At 37.9% G+C, this 27100-nt stretch overlaps 1 protein-coding gene across 1 annotated transcript; it reads left to right on the forward strand.

Annotated features, from left to right (window-relative positions):
• rab3ab (RAB3A, member RAS oncogene family, b) lies at positions 1-27100 on the forward strand. The gene is made up of 5 exons (XM_042417819.1): positions 1-85; positions 14767-14991; positions 22485-22603; positions 23855-23979; positions 25601-27100. The coding sequence occupies exons 2-5, from the start codon at positions 14767-14769 to the stop codon at positions 25789-25791; spliced, it is 660 nt and encodes a 219-aa protein (XP_042273753.1). The 5' UTR covers positions 1-85; the 3' UTR covers positions 25792-27100.

A 27100-nucleotide genomic window follows, 5' to 3' on the forward strand; every position in this document is an offset into this window, starting at 1 on the left:
GCCGGATGTTGTATGGTACAATCTCTGTGACTTGACAGTGGTGTGTTTCTGCGGTGCTGGACGCGGTGGATAGATATCTATAAAGGTGAGATTTCAGTCTTTATTAATCTATTGCTTTGCCTTAAAAATCCCCTTTCCTTTATCTAAATGTGCTGTAGATTGTATTTATGGTTTAATGACGCTTTTATTTAAAATGTCCAGTAAAGGATTTCGGATTTAAAAAGATGCTTGCTTTAGAGCAGCTGTTCATTGTGAAAACCACAAAACCGTCATTACTGTAAGCTATGAATTGTGTATTTATTCGGTTGAGCTTTGGATGGATGCTGCTGGTTTAGAGGATCTCTGCTGTGACTGACTGAGGGCCCGTCCTGCAGGAAAAGGCGTTTCACACCGTCCGATGGTTTAAAACGAGAAAATGGGTCCAAATGGATCTGAGGCACGAACAATAGAGTAAAATACAACATCTGAATTCCCTTCATAGAGCAAACTGGACGAGTGAAACCATATTATACATATATATATCTTTACAAGCGTATTATATATAATATATATAGTAATTCTCAGGATATTTTAATGATTATTATGGTAAAATAAGATAAGGTCACTGCTGAATCCCACAGACACACACTGTAAATCAGAGTCTTGGGATGATTATTGGAATATTATGGGAATTGAATACATTAAATGCGGTTTGGGCAGAAACCATATGGAGCACTATTGTTTTCCTGTGGTAGGCTGAAACATTTGGCCCTAAACCAATCAAATCGCGGATAGTGCCTTCATATGTATTAGTGTGTCTATGTGTGTGCTTCCTACACTGCAATAGCACATCAGGAAAGAAATCTTTGGAAATATGTAAGAAAAAAACAAAGAATTAGGCTATAAATGTACCCTAATTTAAAAAAATATATGTATATGGGAGTGTCCCTCATGCTGCATATATAGTGAATGTTGTTAAGAGAACATAAGAGGAGAAGAAGCAACATAGAAATGCTGCAGTTTCATAAATTTAGGATATTTGAATGAATTCTGGCTGAATTTAGAGAAAAAATGTTTGTGGTTTTTGAAAAACAGTTCAGTCTATAGGTGAAAGCACTTCCTATGTATTAGGGCTGCAACTAACAATTATTTTCATTATTGATTAATCTGTCTATTATTTTCTCGATTACCATAATCAATTAGTTGTTTGGTCTATAAAATGTCAGAAAATGGTGAAAAAATGACTAAGGAAACCAGAAAATATTCACATTGGAGAAGCTGGAATCAGAGAATTTGGAGACTCTTTTCTTAAAACGATGAATTGATTATCAAAAAAGTTGGTGATTGATTAAATAGTTGGCAACTAATCGTTTAGTTGACTAATTGTTGCAGTTCTACTATGTACTTGTGTGTGTATGTGTGTGTGTGCGTGTGTGTGTGTGTGTGTGTGTGTAATGGTAATGAAATTGTTGATTCAGCTGAGCCAGTCAGCAGTTTGGTTAATAAACGATTTGGCCAAAGATTAACGTAAACTGTAACATTTTACCTGTTCCGGTAGTGATTCTGGAGACTCAGTTTTTCATTTCACCTGTTAATATGCTTCATTGCGTTTTTAAAAAAAAGTCTGAAAATGAGCCGGCAGTCTGCAGGCCGCATCTGCACTTCCTCTGCTGACGGTAAAGTTACTGGCAGTCAGACCCGCAGGCACGAGTGACGCATCTGCTGCTTCTCGTCCATGTTGCTGTGACAAACACCACTATCAACCAGGATCAGACTGAAACTCTCCAGACGATCTTTTATTATGTTTCAGATATTAGTCATCTCATCTGCAACAGACTCAAAGATCAGATTTCTTTTTCTAAATTAGGACATGTCAGACCTTAAAGCTGCCTGCTCTCACTAAAATATTTTAATCAGTTTGGATTCACTGGAGACTTTTATCATCCCATGATAGTTTAAAGCTGCTTCAAGGATGGTCCTTGTACATTTTGAGGCACAGAAATGCTCAAATATCAATGTTGAATATTAGCTCTCAGTGGTTTCAAGGAAAAATATGAATAATTTAAAAAGCCATATCGAATCCTAGCAGGACATAAAGTGTGAATGAATTTAAATACTGTTGCATAATAACAAAACACAGCTTAACTGCATAGAGGAACTGTAGAGAGAAAAGTTTCTAAACATTTTTTGAATAATAGACTCATATGCATGTAAAAACAGTGAAAAAACAGTCAGAATTAAAGGCAGATATTGAAGAGTAGTAACGTCAGGTTTATATTGAGACTTTTAATCCAAAACGTCCTGAATTCACTTGCAGACTCAAGCAACCAAAAAACCCAACTCCTACATCCTGGCTGCTCCCCTCTCTCTGCTTTTCTGTTTGCTGTGGAGAAAAAAAAAATAAAAAAAGATGAAGAGGTGCTATTTTTAGCTTCCCCTCCTCTCATCTGCATCCCCCCGCTTCCTAGAAAAGGAGGCACGTGATTGGAGGAAAAGGGGAAAAATGCCATCTCAGGCAACCTGGGTGCAGGACAGCAGCTGCAGAGCACCACTGCTGCGTTAGTGAGGAGACATGTTCTCTGTTCGGTTTCACACACAGTAAATAATATGTTAGGTTTGATTTTATGTGTGCGATGCTGGATTTTATTAAATATTGCTCATCTGTGATATGATGGAGGTATTAAACAGGACATTTATTTTTAGTTTAATGATTTTTTGAAAAGGAATTCATCATTTCTACGTGAGGAGCTGCTTAAGTGTCTCGTTTTTCCACCCTGGTGAGAAGAAAAGTCTTTAACACTTAATATTGAGCCATTTTATTTGGTGGAGAAACAGCAGACAATGAGAGAAAATGCCGGCACAAGCATTTTGCCAGAAGGGTCAGAGGTCAAATGACTGCTGACCTCACAAGAAGAAGAACAACAGCAATAACCCCCCAAACTAAATTGATTTGAATCATCCTGCAGGTGCAAGATGAAGATGGATGGACAGAGCTTTAAAACAACATCCTCTCAGATGAAGTCAGAGTCTGAATTATTCTTGAGTTAGTCGGCTTGTAGATAAATATTTTATTCTTCAGTGTCCTGCTGGTTTCTTTAATATAGTTTACATTTAGCATTCTAGTTCAGGCCCTGACTGTAGTTCTGGGTGTGAAAATAATTAAGATTTTGTTTGTGAAGACTTTTATTAATATCTCAGTCCATTCACAGATTTGAGTTTTACATTAACAAACATCTGTTGGAGGCAGAAATAATCTGAATAGTTGGCAGAAGATGAAAATAAGTTTTTCTTCGTAACTGTGAATTCACATCAGAATTTTGCTGCCCAAAATACATTTTCCCACTTTAATCCTGTGTTATGCATGTTCCTGTGTTAATTGTTCATTTATCTCTTGTTATATGCCAAATATATGTAAAAAGAATCAGTATCAGAGTATTTTTACATCAAAATCTCTGTCTTTTCTCTTCCTGTAAAACAATTTCAAATGTTTGATGACTCTTCCTGCACTCAGGGCGTTTACAAAAGTTCATCCAATCAAACATTCTTCACTGTTTTTGGGTCGTAGTAACTCAGAGCAATATGGAGAGAGATAGGAAGAGTATGTATGTATGTGGCTGAGGTCTAATTCGTTCATCTCTCCCTTGTCCTCCTCCAGGTGATCTAGCTGATCAAGGGAGGGAGGTGTCTCCTCTGTAGCTCCGTTTCTCTCTGCAGCTCCACATCAGCCTAAACTCTAACCCCGCCCACTTTTAAGTCGTCCAATCAAATGCGGAGGATCAGAATTAAATCCCTCTTGCAACTGTACACCGCTCAAATATTCTGTTTCACTGGGAAATACGTCACAGTACAGAAGCTAAAGACGCTCTAACTTATGTTTCATGGAGCCTTTAAGAGCGAGGTGCGTATGCTTACTGCTGCAAATAAAGCCCCATTTGTCTTGTACAGAGTTCAGTCTGGCTGACCTTTGACCTGTGAAATAGCAAGACTCACTAATGTCCATCCAATTTGAGACAGAGGGTGGCATTGACCCATCGTTAAGGAAGTAGTGATGGTAAACTTTCATAGTACCTGTTTGTGCTGAAATAATACAAATTGTAAGAGATATGCAACGTGGCTTTAGACGGAGGGTGAAGTGTTTGAAAAGGAGATTTATAATTTTTTTGTTAAATGCTAATATCAGCTACTTTGTGATGTCAGATCATATGTGCTTGATGCCTCTGTGGTCAGGTAGAGCTGAAGACGTCGCTGTCAGTCATCTCAGCAGGTTTCTCAGTTACTGTCTTTAAGCTGGAAGGTGTTTGGGTGATCTGGGATCAGTTGAGGATTAGCTGTCAGTCTGCAGGAAGCCAGCCAATACTGATTAAATGAGCCTGAGTAGCTGGCCGCAGCAGCACTTAGCTCTGGATCAATCCTGCTCCTGTCGGACGTCAATCTTCTTTAGGTGACAGGTTTAGAGGAGAGCTTGATGATGTCATTGTCCAGTGTAGAAACTTTCAACTCTTAGTCATAATTGAATTGGGATGAAAAGAAATCCCGCCTCCTTTGGTTAGAGAGGTTGGTTTGAAAATCCAGGCAGAAAAATGAAGGTGTGACTATTGTCATTGTGCTCGTCAGCAAAGCAGAAAATGATGGATGTGTAGCTGCAGCTGCTGATAAAGTGCATTGTTAATTAGCAGAACTCCCTTTGTTTTCTCTCCGTAATGTTTTTATGACATCAGGGCTTTTTTAAAAATGCATTTGTGCATGTGTTAAATACTGTAAAAACCCAACCTAATGATGCAGCCTGAGCACAGGGGAAAAAAGCCAAAACATCCCATCGTATAAATCTAGAAATACATAGATCAGAGATGTGGATTTCAGTGTCATTCAGGCATTGTTATTCATCATAATATGAGGTCTCCCCCTTTAAATATGTATGCCCTTATAAAAACATGTCCCTCCTCTTCCATCTGTCAAACCTCCTCTATGATGGAGGAGCTGAGTGTCCATTTTACAGTCTTTGTCCCTCCTAATTAAACCTCTAAAACGACGTCCCTCCCGACATTCAGTCTCATCTCAGCGTCCTCTTTTTGTCAAACAATGGGAGAAAATTTTAACGTCAAAGCTATAATTACATAGTTATATATTACAGTGATCTGTAATGTTGGTGACATACTGTAGTCAGTGAAATGTGTAAATATTCAGAATATATCAGAATCACTTCGACTCAGAGGAAATACATATGACAAAGAACAGAAGTAGAGCTGCATTGATCAGTTGATTAATCAATTAGTCAATTGACAGAAAATTAATTGGAAACTATTTTATTAAATGACTGGTTCCAGCTTCTTAAATAAGATTTGTTGCTTTTCTTTGTCAGATATGACTGAATATATTTGGGTTTTGGACTGTTGGACAGACAAAAGACATTTTAATACGTATACTTTCATAATTTTCTTGCAATTCATAGACTAAGTGATTAATCGCTCTATATCGAAAAAAGTAATCAGCAGATTAGTCAATAATGAAAATAATTGTTCATTGCAGCCCTTAAAAATAGCCAATATTAGTCAATATTACTGCACTGCTGTCACTATTTTTGTCCGTTTATTTGAACTTACACGTGATGTCACACTTGAGGCAAATTGCGTTGTATTTAGAATCACATTGTGAGTTAAAATTAGATGATGGTGATGACGGTAACAATGATGATGAGACTTTATTGATCCCTGTGGGAAGGTTGAGTCGTGACTCAGCAGATTCAGCAACGGAAAGGTCAAACAGACAATTCAAACTCAATTCAACGTGAAATAACAAACAAAACAAGGAAGATAACGAAACTTTAGAGTATGAAAAGACTGATGCATTTTCAGTAAATGAATACAGATTTATAATAAGTGCGTTCAGATCTCACCGGGGCTTAATGATGTTGTATTCTTGAGCAACTAGCCAACATTTCTCTTAGTGTTTGTGTACATCATGAAAAACACACGAAATATGGAAAAATGCAAGTTGCTTTGAATAAAATGTAGTCTTTTATACTCTTAATGATTTCTCTCAGATCATAAATTATAACAAACCCACGTGTTATGGTAGCTGTCCCAGTTCGGCACACCTGACTTGTGGCTTTGTTAAAAGGCAGTTTACCATCCAGCGGGCCAAATGAAAGCAGCAGCAGCAGCAGCAGCAGCAGCAGCCGCAGCATCCTGCGGGCTGAAAGACATTTGCATAATGAGAATTTGTTAATTACTTTGAGATTAAGCACAGAGGCCTCCGTCTGTAAGCTCCTGTATCAAATTAGTGTTTAGTGAAGGTTAAACCAACTCTCTTCTCCTCAGCTAATCTCTGAGACGCAGAGGAAAGGCTGCAGTAATCTCACCTCGCCGTCACATACAGCAGACACTGAACAGCCCCTTCTGAAAGCCAACAAAAGCCTGTGATAGTGTTTGACGAGAGCCAGACCTTAAACAGACGCTGTTTGTTTTTAACCTCCTCTAATCGCCGCTATTAATAACTGTTGCATTCTTACACTTCTTTTTTTAGGTATTAAACCAACACTTTGGTCCAGAGCAACTAACAACAAGCTCAATAATCATACCCATCAATTTACGAAAACACTGGGAAAGAGGTCAGAGGTGAATAAGTTTTAGAGATAAATGTGTTGTAGAAAGAAATGTGAGTAAAGAAAATAGAAATAATACTTAAAAGGGCATAAGTGTAAAGTTTGGGGGACACAGGAAGTAGAAGAGGAGAACACGGGAATGCAGAGAAAGAGGTGAAGTATTTAGATTAGAGGCAAATATAATGGAAAGGTTTAGTGGAAGAGAACCTTAAGAGCCTTGAATGTCTGTTTCTTGGTCTTTAGCCTGATGTGCTATCACTGTAACATCGCTGACTCGGCTCAAAGAAACTTGTCGATAAAAAAGCACGTGGGCTGAAATATCCGCTGAGCTGAATAGACACTTTGGTGAAACAGTAACATGAGTAGATACATTTTTAATAAGGCTGGCCTTTACAGGGAATCGAACACCGAACCCTAGCTGTGATCAAGTGCGATCTCACTTCAATGAAAGTCTGCGTCAGTCAGAGACATTTTTAGACTTTTTAGGTTCACGGTGACAAAAAAACAAGTCCAGTATTTACATACAGACGCATGACAAAGAAAAAGAAAAACCTGAGCATGAAAGTAAGGAAACATAACGAATGCAGATGTTTAATGTTTTATCAGTATGGAAATGATGACTTTCACAGTCATCAGATTTCAACTGAGCTGAACACCTGTTTGGCTTCACCACTTTTGAAAGAATCGCGCCTCAGTATAGTTCAAGAGTCTTGGTGATTAAATACCAAGGAGCATTGAAGACACTTAATGCTAGTTTTTCCTTTCATTTGTCACCCATATATATATTTCTGTTGACCAAACTGAAGGTAAATCCTGCTCAAAGTTCCCACAGCAGATGTTTAATGGAACTTTTGCACTGTCTTTTGAAAATAAACGATTATTACATAACTTTATTTAACCATCACTTAAAGAAGTGCCTTATTGAATCTCTCTTATAGCACATAAAACATAGAGGTTACAAAAAAATCAAAAAACATAGACCACAAACTAATACTAAAATAGATAAAACATGAAGAGAATAATCAAGTGTGAAACTTATGATATGATAACTGATGATCAGAAGGATAATGTAAAATTGATGAAACAGCAGTCAGACACCAAGATTAAAGCTCTTAAAATATGAAATAAATGAGATAATTTGATAGTAAAATTACAAAAATTTTAAGAAAATAAGCTTTGTAGTGAACAAAGGTTTGTGATTTTCACACATTTTGGCTCAAATACTTTGCACCAAAGACAAAGAAGGCATGTAAACTGGTGTTCAGACCAGTTAGACATACATGAATAAATAGTTTAATATAAGAATTAGATCACATGACTAACAAATCAAAAAGAACTGAACTGAGATTAAACTGTGTAATCATGTGACATCAGTTGGTGGGTGTGTGAGACTGGAGACAGAAATTCTTGTAAATGAAGTGATATGTCTTCTAAAGGTGCCAGAAAAGGTGGCACACAAGCACTTTTCATGTTGTTTGATAATTATTTTGCAGTTAATTCAGTTAGAACTTTCATTTTCAGCCACACAGCAGTTTTTAACACCCTGAATATCTTCCTCAGCCCCTGCGTTAGCTGGTGTGGATTACACTCTCGCCCTCAGTGAGTCACACTGCAGCTCTCTTGTTAGAGGATTGGCACTCACATTTTCAGCCATAATTTAACTGAGGAGAACGATGCAGAGTTCAAATAAAAAGCTCTCAGTGTTAATAAAACCTTTACTACTACAGTGCAGTCAGAAAGTAGCAAGATATTTTTTGGTGTGTTGGTTCTGTTATCCAGTACGTTTAAATTGAAATGAAAAAAATGACTGAAAGGTTAAACTGCTGATGTAAAAACTAAGAATATTAGTTTTTTACACCCTTATTAGATTAAAATCTTGGCTTATTCATTTATTTAGTGCATTTGAGCACTAATTTATTTTACCAGGAAAACCTCACTGAGATTTAAAAAAACCTCTTTCACTGGAGTATCCTAGTCATGACAAGCAGCAACATAAAGTTTCAGACAAACAACATAAAACAAGTAATACAGACACTTTTTAAACATAGTCCCCCAGTTTTAGGAGACAGACAGTAGTTGGACAAGTTAAAAAACAGTAAACTTAGAGTCATCATATTAAATTTATGATTCCAAATCCTTTGCATTAAACATCAGCAGATGCTCAACCAGGCCTCAGCTGCAGCCATTTTTGTGCTTGTTTTTGGAGATTTTTAGGTAACACTCAGCTAAGTCCCCCTACATAGCGTTTATAAGCAGTATATAAACAGTTAATGAATGGTTTATAACACACTATGATGTAGTTGTAATCAAATATAAGCATTTATTAATGTAGTTGTCTCATAAGTGGAGGCTGGTGTATAAACAGATAATGAATGACAATATAGTAAGACAGTTGTAATAATGTAAAGTATGTCTTCATAGGAGAAGTTATAATTGCTGACAAATAAAAAAATCTATATCTTCTTATAACTACTCTATAATATGTTATAAACCATTTATTTAATGTTTATACACTGCTTATGCTAAATATGGGGACTTAAAGTGTTACTGCTTTTTGCTATTAGTCTGGTCTTCAGCTGATTGTAGTCAAATGACTGAACTCCTTGTTTTCCTCGTCTGTATGTTTAGGATCATTGTTCTGCAGAATTATCCTAAAACTGGGCTGCTATGCATAAAAGGGGTTGAACACCCTCAAACACCCATAAAGCTGGGAGTCAGCACCTTAATATCTTATGTGCCAAGCTGAAGCCAAAGCAATGAAAAACATATCACTGTATGTTATGCAAAGCCACCCTGGCAGCCATTTCAAGCATTGTTGAAATTAATCACAGGTTTTTATTTACTTTGGACATAATTTCATACAGTTATACATCACAGCAGGAGGTTTAGGCTTTTTAAAAAAAAATTAAACTGAGGTACAAAGACATGAGTCTGATGTCGGGATAAAACTCTATCTACAGTCACACTCCTCTAGGTAACTTGGCAATCGATGTGTTGTTAAAAAGATCAAGCCCTGCCAAAGTCAGCGTCTATTGATTTGTGTTCAGACATCAGATCTGAAGGCTCTGTGTGCTTTGTGTATTTTCATCAGTAAAGTGATTGATTAAATTCAAGCACAAACAGCACTGCTGGCAACATCCCTTTAGTTTAGACGCACCCAAGACTGAGAGGAAATTAACGTTGTAATGAGAAAATGTGCATTATATAAAGATCAAATTTTGACTTACTTTTATTGGAGTAAAATGCTCAATACACCTAATCTAACATTCAAAAATTAGTTGACTTTATTCCCCTGATCATTTTGTTATGTTAGGTTTTTAGATTCATTCTTATTTTGGATAAAACTGTCTAATATTGTGAAATATTTAATGTAAATCACGTATTCCTCTGAAGTAAACACAGGAGCTGCAGGCTGCAGATTTGACAGGAAGTATTTGCGTCACAGGCAGAGCTGAAGTTTTCATCAACCAAACAGAAATCGACATCCATGCTGCTGCTGCTGCTGCTGCTGCTGCTTTTTCAAATGTTCTCAAATTAGAAAAAATCTTCTTCACAAAAACTCCAGCCTCTTGTTTGAAACATATTTGCAGTCAGCAAGTTTGCGTTATCCTTAGCTCACATCTCTTACCGTCTGCTCAGCCTCCTTGCATAACAAACCATCAGTGTGTTGAGGAAGGGTCGGTGCTTCTCCATTATTTAGCAAGCATCTCTCTGTTCCTTTGTGTAAACCGATAGGCCGGAGCTCTGAGGAGGGTGCAGTTGTTTTGTTTGTGCTTTTTTCCCTGAGAGTTCTAGTGTTCCACTGCAGCCGAGTTAAGATAACAGTCTAAATAGAGCTGAGTGCAGGGACTGAGTCCTGTGGGCTGAAGTCATTGTGCTCTCAAGATTCGACAAGGTTTGCTGAATCCTTTTAGTCCTTGAATGCTTGAATCCTTGTAGCCCAGTACTGGCTACTGTTATGTGTTTTATAGTTATGAAACTGATTAGTTGTCAGCTGAGGCACTGCAGGGTTTGGAAAGCTATTTATCTGTTCAAGGAAATGTAATTTCGGTATGATGATTTGTCTTATTCTCATATTTTTGTCAATTATGACAAATGGTCATGATGCCTGAGTCTTTTCCGATCTTCCACGTATTTCCCATTGACTGTAAAAAAAAAAAAAAAAGGACATACCCAACATGACGTCACCTATTGGTTTGTGGACTCCAATTTTGAAGACTTGAGTTTGCCATTCTGACCATTACCATCTTGGATTTTTGGAGCCAGAACGAGAGGGTGGAGCTAAGCCTAACGCCAGCTGCTAGCTTGTTTAGCACGGTGCATTTACAGTCTATGGTTAACTGTGATAATGCTAATGCTAATTTTCGCTAGTAAGGCTTAATCCCACCGGAAAAACTGAACATCTGACAATTTAGAGGGTCTTTTAGTACAACCAGACACTGAACAAGAGCTACAGTTAGCTTTCATGAACTGAAAACACACTGAAATAGCGACAGCTATATGGCTACGTCTATAGTCTGTGAATCTGGGATTATGCCATGGTTATGTTACCTAACCAATGTTGTAGCTGTAGCAGTGACTTGTCAATCACAACGTAGCCACGCCCTGAAGCATACCCTGCTTTGTTGTCACATTTAAATTAAATGGGACCATAATTTACAAAATGAACATCATGCTGTATTGAAGAAGACTTGAAACTAGTGATTGAGACCATAAACTCATTATGAAACTGTTTACTGAGGTAATAAATCAAGTGAGAAGTAGGATGATATTCTCATAGACTTCTATACAATCAGACTTGGCTTCGCTTTTCAGACCTGGAGCTAACTGCTTGTTATTTCTGCAAATGTTTTAGGCTATTCTTGCCTTCATGATGTTCAGCCCCTGATGAAGGCAGGATAGTATCGGAGAAGGGTCGTGCCAAGAGTGCTAAGTGTTTGTTAATTTTTGATGGACTTGTACTGGAACTCACACCGTTCTGCATCTCGCTGTGTGTCTAGCAATCATGCTAACATTTTACTCTCCACCACTGCTGTAGAGATTTGAAAAACAGCTTTCCAAAAAGCTTAGTGTGACACAAAATCTCCAATAGTTGTCTTTGAGTCCAACCCAAAGTAAATACAGAAAGTAACGAACTACACAGCACAGCAAATCTACTTCCAGCTTATCTAACTACCTGCTACCTACCCACAGTTGTTTGTGAGCAGAGGCTACAAATCTAAAGTTACCATGGTCATACTTACTTCTTAGTGGTGTCATTGTTGGTGTAGATGTCAGGATTTGTTTTCCCACTTACTGTGAGACCCATTCGCTGACAGTTATTTTAGTCAGATGTGGTAGACTGTAACTTTAGATGTTAGCATGAGACACTTGTCATGCACTTTTCATCACTTCAAGAGTAGTCTGCACCCATCAGATTGTAGCACCACCATTGTGACTGTGGTCATTTACCCAAACTAACCATTGCCAAAGAAACAGTCCAGAACTTATGTTTGGGAAAAGTTCTCGAGACTGGAACATGGTAGGTAAAAAAACATTTTAGAGTAATTTATGGTATCGACACAGAGCTATTGGTGCTAAAATACAAGTCCAGCTGGTGAATATCAAACTTCAACTTGATGTTTGACCTGCAGCTGCTCCGGCTTCACTGCATGCATGATAAATTATTCTTCACACATCCTCAGCTGATTGTGACTAATTCAGCCATTTGCCTCCAATATTTTGACAATGGAGACAATTCAGATGGGTTTTCTGTTTTTCCCCCAAAAGTCTGCTTTGATTAATTACTGTGAAGCAATTGTTCAATGTCATCTGTCATCTGTTATGCTGAGGCTAATAGATCTTGATACCATCTCATCTTTTGTCTAAACACTCATAAAAAAGAATGAACTTTTCTGTGTGAAACAGCACGTCTAGAATGAAGAGTTGATGGCACTAGTGAGACAAGCAGCAGACAAACATAACACAGACACACAAGGATGGATGGGGGGGGGACTCTGAGAACTCTGAAAACAGCGAGGGACTCTGAGTCTCTGAAGTCTTGGGGGAGGGAGTTCCAGAGCCTGGGAGCTGCCCTAGAGAAGGCTTGTGGCGCTTTGCTTCCATATCTCAAGACTACATGTCTCATTACGTCCCCCAACCTGTCTCTCAAGGTCAAGTTCTGCAAGCTTGCAACTCGGTTTGTGGATCTCTTCACCATTGTAGAAAGGTTCAATTGATGTCATCTGCGTTGTATCTGCATTTGCTCCAATTTGCACACAACACATCAAACTGTCAAAAAGAGTCCTCAGTCTCCTGCTTCCAAACTTTAGCTGTGTCCCAAATCCATATTACACACTAATTATAGCCAGGTTTCCTTATATTGTATTCACACTGGAGAAGTGACAAAGTTAAAGATCCTTTCCTGACGTGTTTTAAGGTTTATTAAAAAAAATTCTCTCTCTTGGAACAATGATTTATGTCTGATACGGTTTTTCAACAACAACAACAAAAATTCAGTTAACTTTCTTAATTCTTTGAATGACATCTACTCCTTCTTTCTCATTACAAAATCATGAATTTATGAATATGCAAATATTTTCTGTTTCAAAAGTTTAACTGCTGGACACAAGATGGCTCCTACTTCATTGTAAAGTCCATTCTCAGTGTTTGTGCACTGTAGGCTTCAAATTTCCACATCACACTTGTGTAGGTTGCATATTAGACCATGACTGGCCCCAAATTAGTTGTGATGTCACAAATCCTGCTCGTAGGTGCAGGCATCAAACTCAGATTTTCAGAGAGCTCAGAGAAACTTTCCTCCTTTGGCAGATTAATTTGAAAACAGCCTTCTACTGTCAAACTACACAGTCAAACAGCCAACTGTGGGAACAATAAGAAAAACATATTATTGAGTGGAAGGGGACTTTAAGTATATTATGTGCACTAAAATGGCTGTTTTTTTATTAAGTTGAACTGGCAGTGGAGTCACATTGCAGTTACCTTTGCACAACGCACATATTGGATAATTTCTTGTTAGTATAAAACAATCTAGTATGTTAATATCTTGTTATCTTGTTAATATCATTGAAAAAACAGTATGCAGTACAGTACAGTAAGATAAGGATAGTATATAATGTGTGTGTGTATATATATATATATGTATATATATGTATATGTAGTATGGAATTGGGACACAGCATCAGTTTTCACTGAATCATAACTGCCTCTGACAATCACATGACTCAGTCACCTGCCTGCACTGCTGCTCTGCTTTTTCTCACTACGTTCATTCACTACTTCCTGTATAATAGACACAGTAGTTTACTGTATATTGAGCAGTAAAATAAGAATTTGGATGCTTATCAACCACTGCATCTTGAATCATCGATGACACTGACAGCAATAGAGTCACACATTGGCAATCATTGCATCTATAAAATGTGATGTGTTGCATTGCAAGATTGCTGGCAGAAAGTGGTGCACATGCCATGGACACTACTTTTCGTTCCACTGTGGAAATTATTTAGGGTACTATAAAGTGCATATATTTCACACACTGATTTGTACACTCAAACAAAATGTCGGCGAGTGAGTGCACCATAAAATAAATACGGTGTGATTTCGGACACAGTCATAGTTTTTACTTTTTGTTTAATTTCACTATTTCCACCCTGATGACGACCGTGTGAGGTTTAATCCAATCTGTGTTTCAACCAATATGCCCGACTAAAGGCTTTTAATATAACTCTCTCTTCCCTTCTCTTTCCTCCATCGTTATCAGAATATCTGAGTATTTTAGTCTTTCTACCTACCTACATAATAACCTGATAACATGCACCTCAGTGGCTTATTGTTGCTGATGTTTTGCCTTCCTGATATAGTTATATCTGCAGTATATCTTCAGTTTGAAATGGATCTCAGTTGCTCTATCTCGTCATGATTAATGCTAATAAGATGATTGTATATTCCCATGTTACAATATCAATTCTGTAAGATGCCCTACAATAATATAAATGTAAAGATTTTTCAGCGTGGGATCTCTTCTCCTGAAATCTAAAGAAAGTTTTAGCATATGGATCAAACAGGAAATGTAATTTTTTACTTTCAGAAAAGGTCATTATCATTTGTTATGAAGCACTGCCCATATGTAGTCACAGCAGTCATTTGACTAAAGTTTTCTTTCTCTCTGTCGTCTCTGTCCGCAGATGGCCTCTGCAACAGCAACCTATGGACAGAAGGAGTCTTCGGACCAGAACTTTGACTATATGTTTAAGATCCTCATCATCGGCAACAGCAGTGTGGGCAAAACCTCCTTCTTGTTCCGTTACGCCGACGACTCCTTCACACCGGCCTTTGTCAGTACAGTGGGTATTGACTTCAAGGTGAAGACCATCTACAGGAATGACAAGAGGATCAAACTACAGATCTGGGTAAGACATTCAAAGACGTGTTGACTTTTCTCAAAGGAAGTAAATGAAATGAAGATGTAAAATTGCAAGAGTTGCTGAAGATGGAGGTGGATGACTCAGTAAATTAGTGAGGTTGACAGTTTAACAGATGTAATAAAAGTATCATAAAAATGTCAGCCTTGAGGACACATTGAGAGAGTACAAGGTTGTTCTGGGACGCACATCCTGATTTTGCCAAGTGGTTGTTGTCCCGAGGCCAACATTTTATATGATAGCCCAGGGACAACAACTGCCTCAGCCAATTAACGTTTGTGATGTCATCACAGAGAGCCCTGCTGCCAATACCTGCAAAATAAATTTTTAAAAAAGGCAGTAAAAACAGCTGTGCAAAGATACGAAAATTACAAAGTGAGACCAGGGTGAAAGTTTTCAAATTTATTTATTAGTTTACCCCTGCTACTACAATGTTATTATTATGAGGATATTAAAATGCATATTTGCTTTTTAGATTAGCATTTTACCACCATGGAAGTAAGCTAACATTAGTTTACAAAGGTGAGCTAACAGTTAGCCAAGTCGCTACCAGCCAAAACTGATTCACATCGCTATCTTTCTGGCTCAAATTGAAACAATCCGAAAGTAATATTTAGATGTTGATATTTTTATAGTGTGCCTAGCTAAAAAAGTGAAAACTTAGCTAGCTAGCAAACATGAGCAAGCTAGCAAGCCACAAAGCCAATACTAACCAAACTTTTAATGTGTACTGTAAATATAAATCATATTTGACTCAAAAAGACATTTGATTTATTTTCATATTTAAAGGGCACTAGCAAGATATCTAGCTTTAGCTAACAAAGCATAAACTTCTCTCCATTGCTGATTTTGGTTGAGCTCAGGGTAGTGATACATTCGGCAATTTTATGGGCAATGCTGCAGACGACAAGCAACAGTGAGAGCTAGCGTCAAAAATCTATCCAATATGCTGAGTCAACTCCTAGGGTACTGTTCAACATCAGAAGTTGCCCATAATATTGCTTAGTCTATCACTATCCTTGGGTTAGGGCAACTCTGGGCAATTTTTTGGGCAATATTAAATCTGAAATCCTCATGCTACTGAATTAGATATTGATACATTTGACTTGTGTGGAATCAATTGATAATTTATACTGTATATATATCATACTCACTAGTATGCACAACTGGCTTATTAAAGGGAAGGAAGGAAGGATTAGTGCAACAAAATCTCAATCACATGCAGCACAAAATAGTATCAAAGATCAAAATCACTGGTCTCCATAAAGAATCTGTGCATCTTGCTGTTCTGACCAACTAAACAGTGTCACTTGTAAAGATTGTTATCAACCATGGAGCAGAACTGAAGCATTTCAAAATTGTTTCTGATGTCATAACCACAGTCAATTTCAGATATCAAGCTGTTTACTGCCCGGTATTTGTCCAGAATAGCTTTGGAAACAAATTTGAATCAACACACTTAAAATTTTAATTAACTTAACTGTCAAACTGTGGGAAAATAGTGCTTAATGAGACATGAAATACTGAACATAAACAGTGTGTAGTTCATTTCCTTGCTCACAGGAATGTATTGGTAGTTGTGTGAGAGTGAAATGCTGAAACATACTGGAGGAAACTTGTCCCTTCAGCTTTTATGCAGCTTTCTTCACTTTCCTACAAGACACCTGCAAATGATCCATGGTGTCCAATGATCAGCTGCATTTTCACGTATGACATTTGGGCCACACTTCAGCTTATTTCTTCTGGTTGTTCTGTTTACATCTGACTCTCCTTTCCTCATTTCTAAGATGGATCAGATGAGAAACTGTGCACTTTTTAAGCTGCAGAGGCAGAGACACACAGTGACTCTTTGCATCACTTCAGTCAACCAGCTCTCCATCTGAATGACGTTACTAAAAGCAGGATTAGAGTGATTGTCGGGCACCTGTGAAAAGGATGACGCTATAAACTCTTGACTCTAAGAAACAAAACCTGAATTATAGCTTTAGGAGTATAGTTATGTCATGTATTTTAATGAGTCTTAATAACGCAGCAAAAAATATTTCATAAGATATTTCATAACAGAAATATCTTCCGCTCTGTGAAACACTGCCCTGTGGTGCAGCTGCATGAGGTGAACAAACCTCACACATACATTTGCACGCGGCACCACCTTCTCTGCAGCATAGAATAGAATAGAAAAGAAGATTTAGCCGCTAATCTAGAAGCAGATTCTTGACTCATCATCCTTGCCTCAACAATGAATCTGACTCAAGCTGTACAATTAGAAAATATTTGATTTGCTTTAAAAAAACAAACTCTCTCAATTAGACAGAATTTGGCAATCCATCATTAAGTACCTTGTGAGGATTAGAAGATACACTACACTACATTTTCTACCCATAACATAACATATATCCATAACTGTTTATTTTGGTGTCATTACTGTTCCAATTTCACTTTTTTTAAGTCTTTTTTTCCCCATGTACTGATTGAATTTCAAGTGGATATCTATGTAACACATCCTTTGGCTTCATAACTGCTATACTGAGCAAAAAACTGACTCACTGTCGTCTGTATATAAAACAAAATGCTCAATAAAAATAGAACAGGAGTAATGCCAAGAGACTAAAACACAGCTAGTTACATCGCTGTGCCTTCAGGAACAGGTTGGTGCTTTTTTATGATGTTTTGTTGCATCAAACATGTTTTGGCTCCTGAGGGCTCAATAGTAAACACAATCGCAGCAGCTAAGAATAAAGTAAAGTAAAGACGAGCATGTTGACAGAACAAGACTCCCTGAGGTGAGCAGAGCAGCAGGAAACTGGTGTTTCAGTATCACGCTGTAGATCATAACATCATTTCCACCTTTACTGCATGTTCTGTAGCGTACTATGATGGCAGAGCAGAGTTCGTGTGTGTGTGTGTGTGTGTGTGTGTGTGTGTGTGTGTGTGTGTGTGTGTGTGTGGCTGCCTCTGTTGTCAGCCTTTACCAGGTCTTGCCTCTGGTAAGAAAGACACGATCGGCCAATCAGAGCACGAGAACCAGATGACTGGGTGCTGCTCTCCCCTCCCCCATTACTACACATCTTCCCCTCCCCTCCCTGCACACACACGCGCACACACACACACACACACACACACACACACACACACACACACACACACACACATATATCAAATCCCCACCCCCCCCCCTTCTCTCAGTAATTCTCTCAGCTGAGAATCAAGTCGAGTAAAAATGAAAATGGTTTGAGTCATGAGCTCAGAAGTCAACGAGCAGTATTTGTTTCACAGTGTGCGGTTAATCCCATTTTGTAGATTGATGCAGACATGTGAAGTGTTCTCATACAGACACATATATTAGCTCACTTGAAACAGCAGCATTTGTGGTTTTTTTACTGACTCTGTGTAATATGTTGAATAGTAAATGCCACTGTAGCTATTACAGAAGATCAGAAACCTTTTCTTGTGTCATTATATACTATAATATATACACTATAATATATAATTATAGTAGTATTAGTGTTCGAAAATATTCTAATTATGATTGTAAGATGGACTCTTGGGAGATTAGCCTTGAAATAAAAGAGGTCCAAATAAACACATAAACATAAACAAATTAAATCGGTATGGTGACTTCATAAATTAATATTGACATTCAGACATAGGGGTGCAACTATTAATTATATTTATGATCAAATCCTTTGATGATTATCCTCTTGACTCATTGATTAATCATATAGTTTTTGCTCACTATTTCCCTGAGCACAAGGATGACATCTCCAAAATACTTGTTTGTCCTGTTAACCAAACCCAAACAGATTAAATTTAAAATGATTACAACTTACAATTCTCACATTTAAGAAGTTGGAAACATCGGATGTTAATCAGTTAATTTATTATCAAAATTGTTGACGAGTAATTGATTAATTTGACTTTTAATAATGCCATTAAAACATTTATACAAACCAAAGATGACCTTTTATCTACTTTTTCTTTTGCATTTTAATTATAATTACAACAATCATTATATTTAACAACAATTTTCAACGTGTCTCTCAGGTAACTCAGTACATTGTTTTTCAGCCGTTATTTCAAAAATCATCTGATTTATTTTGTCTTTTGTTTAAAATGAAAGAGATGAAAAATGCCTTTTTAACCCTTTTAGATCACATCCCCTTTCATATCGTGCACCTATTTAACAATATATGCCAAAAAATGTATTTGTATTCTTATCATGTTTTCTTCCTGTTAAACAAAATATGACATGTGCTTACCAAGGCTTGAACCAACCAATTTCAACCAATGACATCATGACATCCACCCATCAATCAATCTTCATCTTTTAGCAGCACAGAGTTAAGATTCATTATGACCCTTTTCAACATTCAAATTAAATTCCTCCCAACGTTACATCCCGCCTGTCTATCCTGTTTCACTCAGAAATACGTCACAATACAGCAGTTAGATACTCCCAAAATGCCATTTCATATGGACTTTAAAGCATAAAAAAGACGATATAGTAAGTTCAATGACTCATTTGTTTCTCTGCTTTTCTCATGTATTTCAGCTTCTGTTTCAGTGCTCACACTTGCATGTTGGGGAATTAACACTTCAATGTAATTCTGCATACAAGAAGCATAGGTTCACATATTTCCAGAGCTCTCTGTGATCAAAAGAGATGAGAAGTTAAGTATTTGTTATATAACACCACTGGTGCTACCTACTCTGACATTTTAGGTATAGCGATGATGCTCTCATCCTGAGCAGCCTGCAGCACAATGAGTGGATGAACACAACAGGATTTACACTGCAATTGCAGAACATTATAACCAGCAGCAGCATGGAGAAGAAAGGTCAAAGCTACAGCGATTTAAAAATACATGTCATACGATGTTGTTGTGACCTGAGAATGATCATGTGTGTAGATACATCAAAGAGTCGAGGAAAAGGAAACAAAGACTGAGAATGTTGCCTTTGTTTTCCTTTTGTTCAACACTAAACATCACAGTTCATGTTATGTGTGTGTTGTTTCAGTGGTTTGATGTAGGTGTAAATACCTGGAAAGTTCAACGACAGGAACAGTAGGTATTGGGTTTATTTGGGATCTATAATAGTAATAATAGTAAAAAAAATATATATATGTTTATACATATCTACACAGTTGTATGTAGTTCTTGCTATTATTTGGATTCTCTGAATTATTTTTTTGATATTGTTGTTCATAAATTTTTATTATTGCAATATAAAGTTATTATATAGAGTATTTAAACACTAATCTCAACTCAATTCAATTTATATTGCACTTAAAACACAACGAACTTGATCCTAAGTAGTTTACAGAGTTTAAAAACAAACTATTATTATTAATATTAGAGGACTAAAATGTAAGTAAAAGGACACAATGACATAAAAGTTAAATTAGTGCAGTGAAATTCTGTGATGTTGATGGATAATCAAGTAACTATTAAAGATTTATCATTTTAGTAAGATTTAGAGATATTTTCACTTCACTCTTACGTCAAATACAGGATGTTATAAAACATAGTCATAAATGTCAAGGTATTCCCAAAAAAAAACCTCCTCTGTTGCCGTGGATACAGATGTTATAATTGGTTACTCCCATCCAGACTGAGCAGTAGATGTCAGTCTCTTTTTTTTTTTTTCTTTTGCTCTGCTGACGGCCGAGTGATGCTGTTGGACCAGAAGCTACGTGGCTCAGAGAGTCACAGGGTGTTGGGTATCAGAAACAGAGGTCCTTCATTCCCTGAGCGTTCATTAGGGCTTAGCACTGAAATCCAACCTCAACGAGATCTGTGGCCAGAGAGAGATCACAAGGGAGGAAGAAGCAGGATCGCCACTTTGGCTGAGACCATGTCAGATACATGACGAGAGCTTCTGGAGGAGCTGATGAAGTGTCACCTGCTGGCCTTTTAATACACTGGCTTTACTGTAACACATAAGAGCAATGTGCCAGTCTGTTGAATGTGATCTGTGCGTATGTGTGTGTGTGTGTGTGTGTGTGTGTGTGTGTGTGTGTATGTGACATCTTCAGGCTGTATTCTGTAATCAGTGCAGGAAAAATAGTTGTCACAATAACTGCTGATTCCCAAACTGTCACAGTTGTGTTTTGGAGCATTTTGCAGGTCTTAAGTTATTGAGAGTTTTACAGTGTGTGTTCACAACCAGCTAACTATCTGCTCTGATAAAAACACTTCCCATCATGTTCTTAATTAATTTCCTATTGTCACATTTTTGTTTTGTTTTTTGTCCACTTTAAATTTTATCTGAATAGTCATCTTTGATGCAGAATACAAGATTGGTGTACTCAACTCCGGCTACTAAGGAGGAAATTGTGCTGTACAAAACAATTAAGAATCATGTTTTCAAACACCTGATGCTGTTAAACAGGATTTGACAACTCTTGAATTTGGATTTCTTAACCCTGCAATTACTGTTTTATCATTTTATCAGCCAAATGCATCAAGTTAAAGTCCCCCTCCAGACAAAAATATGTTTTTCTTATTGTTACATCAGTGTTTAAGCTTCACTGTGCAGACTGATGTATGTGCAGAGTCTGACACTAGAAGGACTGTTTACACAAAGGGGGAAAGTTTCTCTGTGCTCACCTTAAATCTGAGTTTGATGCATGTACCTGCGAGCAGGATTTGTGACATCACAACCAGTTTGAACCTAGTCTGCTCCAGTATGCAACTTACACCAGTGTTATGTGGAAACTTCCAGTACACATACACTGAGAATGGACTAATTAGTAAAAAAGGATCTTACATCAAGCAGTTAAACTTTTTAAATGTTTGAATATTTGCACGTTCATATATTATGTATTTTTCAATCAGGGAGAGCAGTAAATATCATTTTAAGAATTTGTAATCAGGTAATTGACCTTTTTATGGAAAAACAAACACAAATTATTATTCACAGCATTTTAGTAGTTTTTATTTGTCTTGTGTGAGAGGCTGTTTAAAACTCTGTGATGGTGCATTGCCTGCCTAAGTGGCTGGTAAAAATGATGATTGATGATACTTTCAGAACAGAAAAACTCATTCCAAACTCATTCACGATAAACTTCAATTTAAAATTGTTCATTGCTATAAAATGTGCTGATGCATCAAAGCTTTTGAGTGCACCAAAAAGTTTTCTAATACTGTAGTTTTTACTCTGCAGAGGTCAGCAGCTCTCCAACAGCAGTGTGTGCTGATTTTTTTTTTTCATAGCACAGATGAACTTCCAATAACTGGATTTAGCCGCCAGCTGTTCACTTTCCACCCTCACTGTCATATAGAAAAGTATTTTATTAGCCAACACACACTTTTTTATGAAAATGTTAGGCAGTGTGAAGCACATTTCTGGGTTAAAACCACCTCCTGCAGAAAGTGTACTGCCGCACCAGATGTACTGTGTATCCTCAACTTTTTTTGTCTTAAGTAAGAGAAGTTATAACAACCAGAAGTAAAGAGTTGCTCTGATGTCTTTTCCAGGATACGGCAGGTCAGGAGCGTTACCGCACCATCACCACGGCTTACTACCGAGGAGCCATGGGCTTCATCCTCATGTATGACATCACCAACGAGGAATCCTTCAACGCCGTCCAGGACTGGTATGTGATAAGAGACCGCTGTGTAGGAAACGGTGGTATTGAGATAATTAGCACCAGTCTGGAAATTAATTGATAGATGTTGGAGATGAAGTAGATGACCCGGTTCAAGTTTCTGTATGTATCATGTTTCCTCTGCCTGCAGAGGCACCGGATGCTGCAGGGATCATTTATCATGTCTGTTATTCTTTTTGGCCTCCTGACCTCCCATTTCTCATGATGGCACTGATCACTTTGGATGAAACCTGAGAGAATGATGTTTGTCATTTTTACGTTTCAAAATTACTGTACTCGACCTTAAAGGAACAGTTCAGATTTTTTTTCCGTTTATCCTGATTCTAGTTTCACCTAACTGTCTGCACTTATGCAGTACTTTAGGCATTTTTAGGTATTTAATTGATCAAGAAAGCAAATTTGAAAATGACTCAGTAAAGAAAGATAATTAATCACTAATGAGATCTAGTTTTGTACGTTTGTTAAGATCCAACACTGAGGAAGCGCTTCTTGGATCTAACAACAACAAGCCGACTGATCAGCTTGTTGATTGTGAATGAATTAATCTAAAAGACCAAGACATAGGGTGATTCCTTTTTCTTTTTTCTTTTTTTTAACTATGGTCTGCCACCTTTTTTCATCACTTTGTTTTGGAGATTACAGACAAAGATTTTTTTGACATTTGTACCTTGGTGAAGCGGTGTGTTTTGACTTTTTGCTGAAGTCATTCCCTTTTTTTGTGGTTTGGAAGACAAAAAACTAGAACACTTGCACTGCATGAAACAGTAAGGCCTAGTTTCTGTCGAAAGCTCTAAATGACCTGTCATATCTGAGCTTCGTCTGTCCAAACGTATTCTGTCACCTTGATGATACATTACGGGTGTCTGATACTTCCAGTTGTCTGTTTCTCTGACTCCCTATTGTTGTCTTATATTTCATGTTAAGAACTAACACAGTGCCAAAACTTTGACAACATTTTAACATTGATGTGACATTTACTTGCTATCATGGCGACACTTTAAATTCGCTTTTTAGCTTTCAAATTTAAGGTCCCATGTAGATTTTATGCCTCAGTGTCAAGATTTGTAGTTCTAATCAATGCAGTAGAGATCTGGTTTTAAAAGTTGTCTCTCTGCAGCTTTTTTGCCGCACACACTGGAAAACATGAGGGCAAGAATCAGATTTGGGATACATTCAGTGGCAGGATGAGTGCAGCGTTTTAGCTTCCTCTCTCTGACTGCTGGGTGTGTTGGTTCCCAGGTCAACCCAGATTAAGACGTACTCGTGGGACAACGCCCAGGTGCTGCTGGTAGGAAACAAGTGCGACATGGAGGATGAGCGAGTGGTGAGTGGAGAGAGAGGCCGGCAGCTGTCTGAACACCTCGGTGAGTTCATGGTTCACACACACACACACACACACACACACTCCATATCTATGACTCATTCTTGCGTACACTGACCAGAGTTTGCCAGAGGACTTATCTGAAATAGTATTCTTATTATTCTGAATGTTAGTGGTGCAATAAAATTTGACATTGTATTGAATTACTCTCTTAAAGTAAGCCACAACATGCTTAATATAACTTTTTTCACATATGCTGTTCTCAAGACCTTTACACACACTTTGATGTGTATATTCAGCGGAATTCCCCTTTAACCACAGGAATCTGTTACATTCACATTACATGCTGAAGAAAGAAGTAAGAAAAACGATTTTTTTTTGCCTTCGAGTGACTCAGATCTGATTTTTTTGGAAATGTGAACAAACCAAATCAGGTTTTTTCATATCAGATCTGGGCCTCTTGCATATGTGGTCCTGATCTGGCTATGCAACCGTTGTCAGAATGGTGAGATCAGAATTCACGTGTTTTTTTTTAAATGTTTCACTTCTCTATGCATATTTCCTGTAAAATAAACATGGAGGAGAACAGCGATGGGGGTCAATGGAGAGACGAAAAAGTTTCAAATTTGGTGGACATTTATGGAGAAGCTGCTATTCAAGCCAAACTGGCAGAAACTTATTGTAACCGAATGCTAGAACAGCCATGTCATCCACATTTATGATTTGACTGTTGCACAAATTAAGTTAATGTTATTATTCTTGTACACATGCGGCTCACATTTATGTTAAATTTGCATGTGTATGGCAGTTTAGGATGTCAGTTTAGGATCTCATCTGTCACTTACCAACATCAATGTGAACCATCAACAAAAAAAGATCAGATAACTAAAAAGGCCTTTCATATGAACACAGCCTTACACACAGTTTGACTGCAGGAACTTGCAGCCAAACTGTGGCTCCTAAGCCATAGATCTTATTCCCCAAAAAGTTCCTACTCCAGAAAGGAGTTTGCAGTACTAAACTGATGACTGGTCACATACAAGCCTCATGACATCTTTAAAGTGCTGTGTTGGCTTTATGCTGCACTCACAAGACAGGCACGACAGGAAGAATAGGAAAACCTCCTAATATTCTCACTTGAGAGCATTCATGCATCAGCCGCTACCCCCACTGTTGGCCTTGTAGTCACTCCAGTACTGTTTTCCCACTCACTTTACAGTCTGCGTAGTCCTGTGATACCAGACAATCAGAGATCTCCGCCTACCGAAGCGTTTAGAGACTGACCTGTGAATCTACAGTCTGTGCAATAATCTCCAAGTTCAGATGAGGCTAGCAGGAAGTAAGTCATAGGTTTTAGAAGTATTGTGTGTGGGTCAGAGGGGATCACAGTCATTAGGATTTATATTTTGGGAACCATGATTTTACAAAATTTTGTGGCAATCTATCCAATAGTTGTTGAGATATTTCACTTCGGACTCCAGTGTTAAACCAACCGACCAACAGCATTTGCCAACTGCAGAGCCAAGCTGCTACTGTGCAGTTAAAATTGTGTTTCATTAGATTTACTCTCTACTACATCTCCAAAACTAAACTATGAGGCTACATAGGGGACGACCTCCTCATTAAACCTTTCTGAACCTGTCCCACACCCCATTCTCCTCCAGGTTTTGAGTTCTTCGAGGCTAGCGCCAAAGACAACATCAATGTGAAGCAGACCTTCGAGCGCCTGGTCGACATCATCTGCGAAAAGATGTCAGAGAGCCTGGATGCTGGAGATCCCGCCGTCACGGGGGCCAAACAGGGGCCCCAGCTGACAGAGCAGCCTGCTCCACCTCACCAGGACTGTGCATGTTAAAGCTGACTACTCCCTCCAAAACCCCTCTCCTTCCTTCCCCTCCCTCCTACCTCCTCCTCCTCCAGTGGGACCCCAGGGCCTCAGGTCCGTAGTCCATCACCCTTTTCACTCACTTTCCTGCTTCTTTCTGTAACCTAGTAAGGATCATTGGCTTAAGGTCACAAGGACCAGGTTGAAAAGTGTCTGAAATGCTCTGAGATGTTAGTGGACCAATGCTTCAGGTGTGCTTGTTTGTGGTTACTCCCCATAAAGGAGCTATATAAGGTGTCAGCTTTTTGATCAGTGCTGGTGTTGGTCTGATGCCAAAGCAAGTTCAGTCAAACCAGAGTGTTTCAGACCCTTTGCAGCGCAGGTTCTTGAATGTTCCCGACCCCATGTTTTCCATTGTTTCCCCCGTTCCTCAGTGTGGTTTTACAAGAAGGATTTGACGGCGTCCGTCCTCAGAGTGCCATTTAAATCCTTCCGATGTTTACAGTACTTTGTTTCATGTCAGTCTTGAAAAGATGTCAGCCTTGGATTTGGTGACCAAGAAGTCAACAGTGGCGTTACATTATGTGTTGTCCTGCAAACAGGGAGGGATGATCCAGCTGAAATCTGTTCCTTATTGATGTGTTAAGTTTCTTATATGGTCCAGGACACATACAGATTCCATAAATCCATGAATCTGTGTTTCATTTGTTGTCTCACCTGGTATCTAAATATTGATATTGCAGGCATTAGCAAGTGTTTTGTTTCTCGTTATTCATCAGCCTTTTTGTTTTGCCTTTTTTTTTTTTACATTTCTTTAGCAGCATTTCTTCTTTTTTTATATTCTGATACCCCTTTTATTCTTTTCATACATTAAACACTGGGTGGGGACAATATGAACAATATATAGCTAGGTTAAAAAAAATAGCAAAAAATGAAGAGACATGTTTTATTTAATTATATTTATTTCAGATGTATATATAAATGTTGTGCAATATATATATATATATATAATATCTACAGGTATGCATTTCTGGAAATGAACTTTAAAAGGTATGAAATTCTATGAGGATAGTATCAAATATATGAGGTCTGTGTTGTAGGGTTTGTTTGGATGATGTGTGGAATTGTTTGAGCCTGTGGCAACTCCTCACCTCATTTCCCCGTTGGTTTGGTCTCACGCTGCTTTACAGAGAGGTTGCAAAGTCAGAAATTCATATGTCCTGCTAAGAAAAATGCAGCGGAATGGCCCTTTGAGTCTGAATCACAAGTTTATCATCCTCCAAATCCACGCAGCTAATAAAGTTTAACATTATAAATGATTAGAAGAAGGCACTTGCTG

This window comes from Thunnus maccoyii, chromosome 7 (genome assembly GCF_910596095.1).
Source record: "Thunnus maccoyii chromosome 7, fThuMac1.1, whole genome shotgun sequence".
Classification (NCBI taxonomy): Eukaryota; Metazoa; Chordata; class Actinopteri; order Scombriformes; family Scombridae; genus Thunnus; species Thunnus maccoyii.

Coding starts and splice junctions, on each gene's coding strand:
- rab3ab (XM_042417819.1), top strand. CDS start 14,767: ATGGCCTCTGCAACAGCAACCTATGGACAGAAGGAGTCTTCGGACCAG. Junction 22,604..23,854: donor TTCAACGCCGTCCAGGACTG/GTATGTGATAAG, acceptor GTTGGTTCCCAG/GTCAACCCAGATTAAGACGT. Junction 23,980..25,600: donor GCAGCTGTCTGAACACCTCG/GTGAGTTCATGG, acceptor ATTCTCCTCCAG/GTTTTGAGTTCTTCGAGGCT.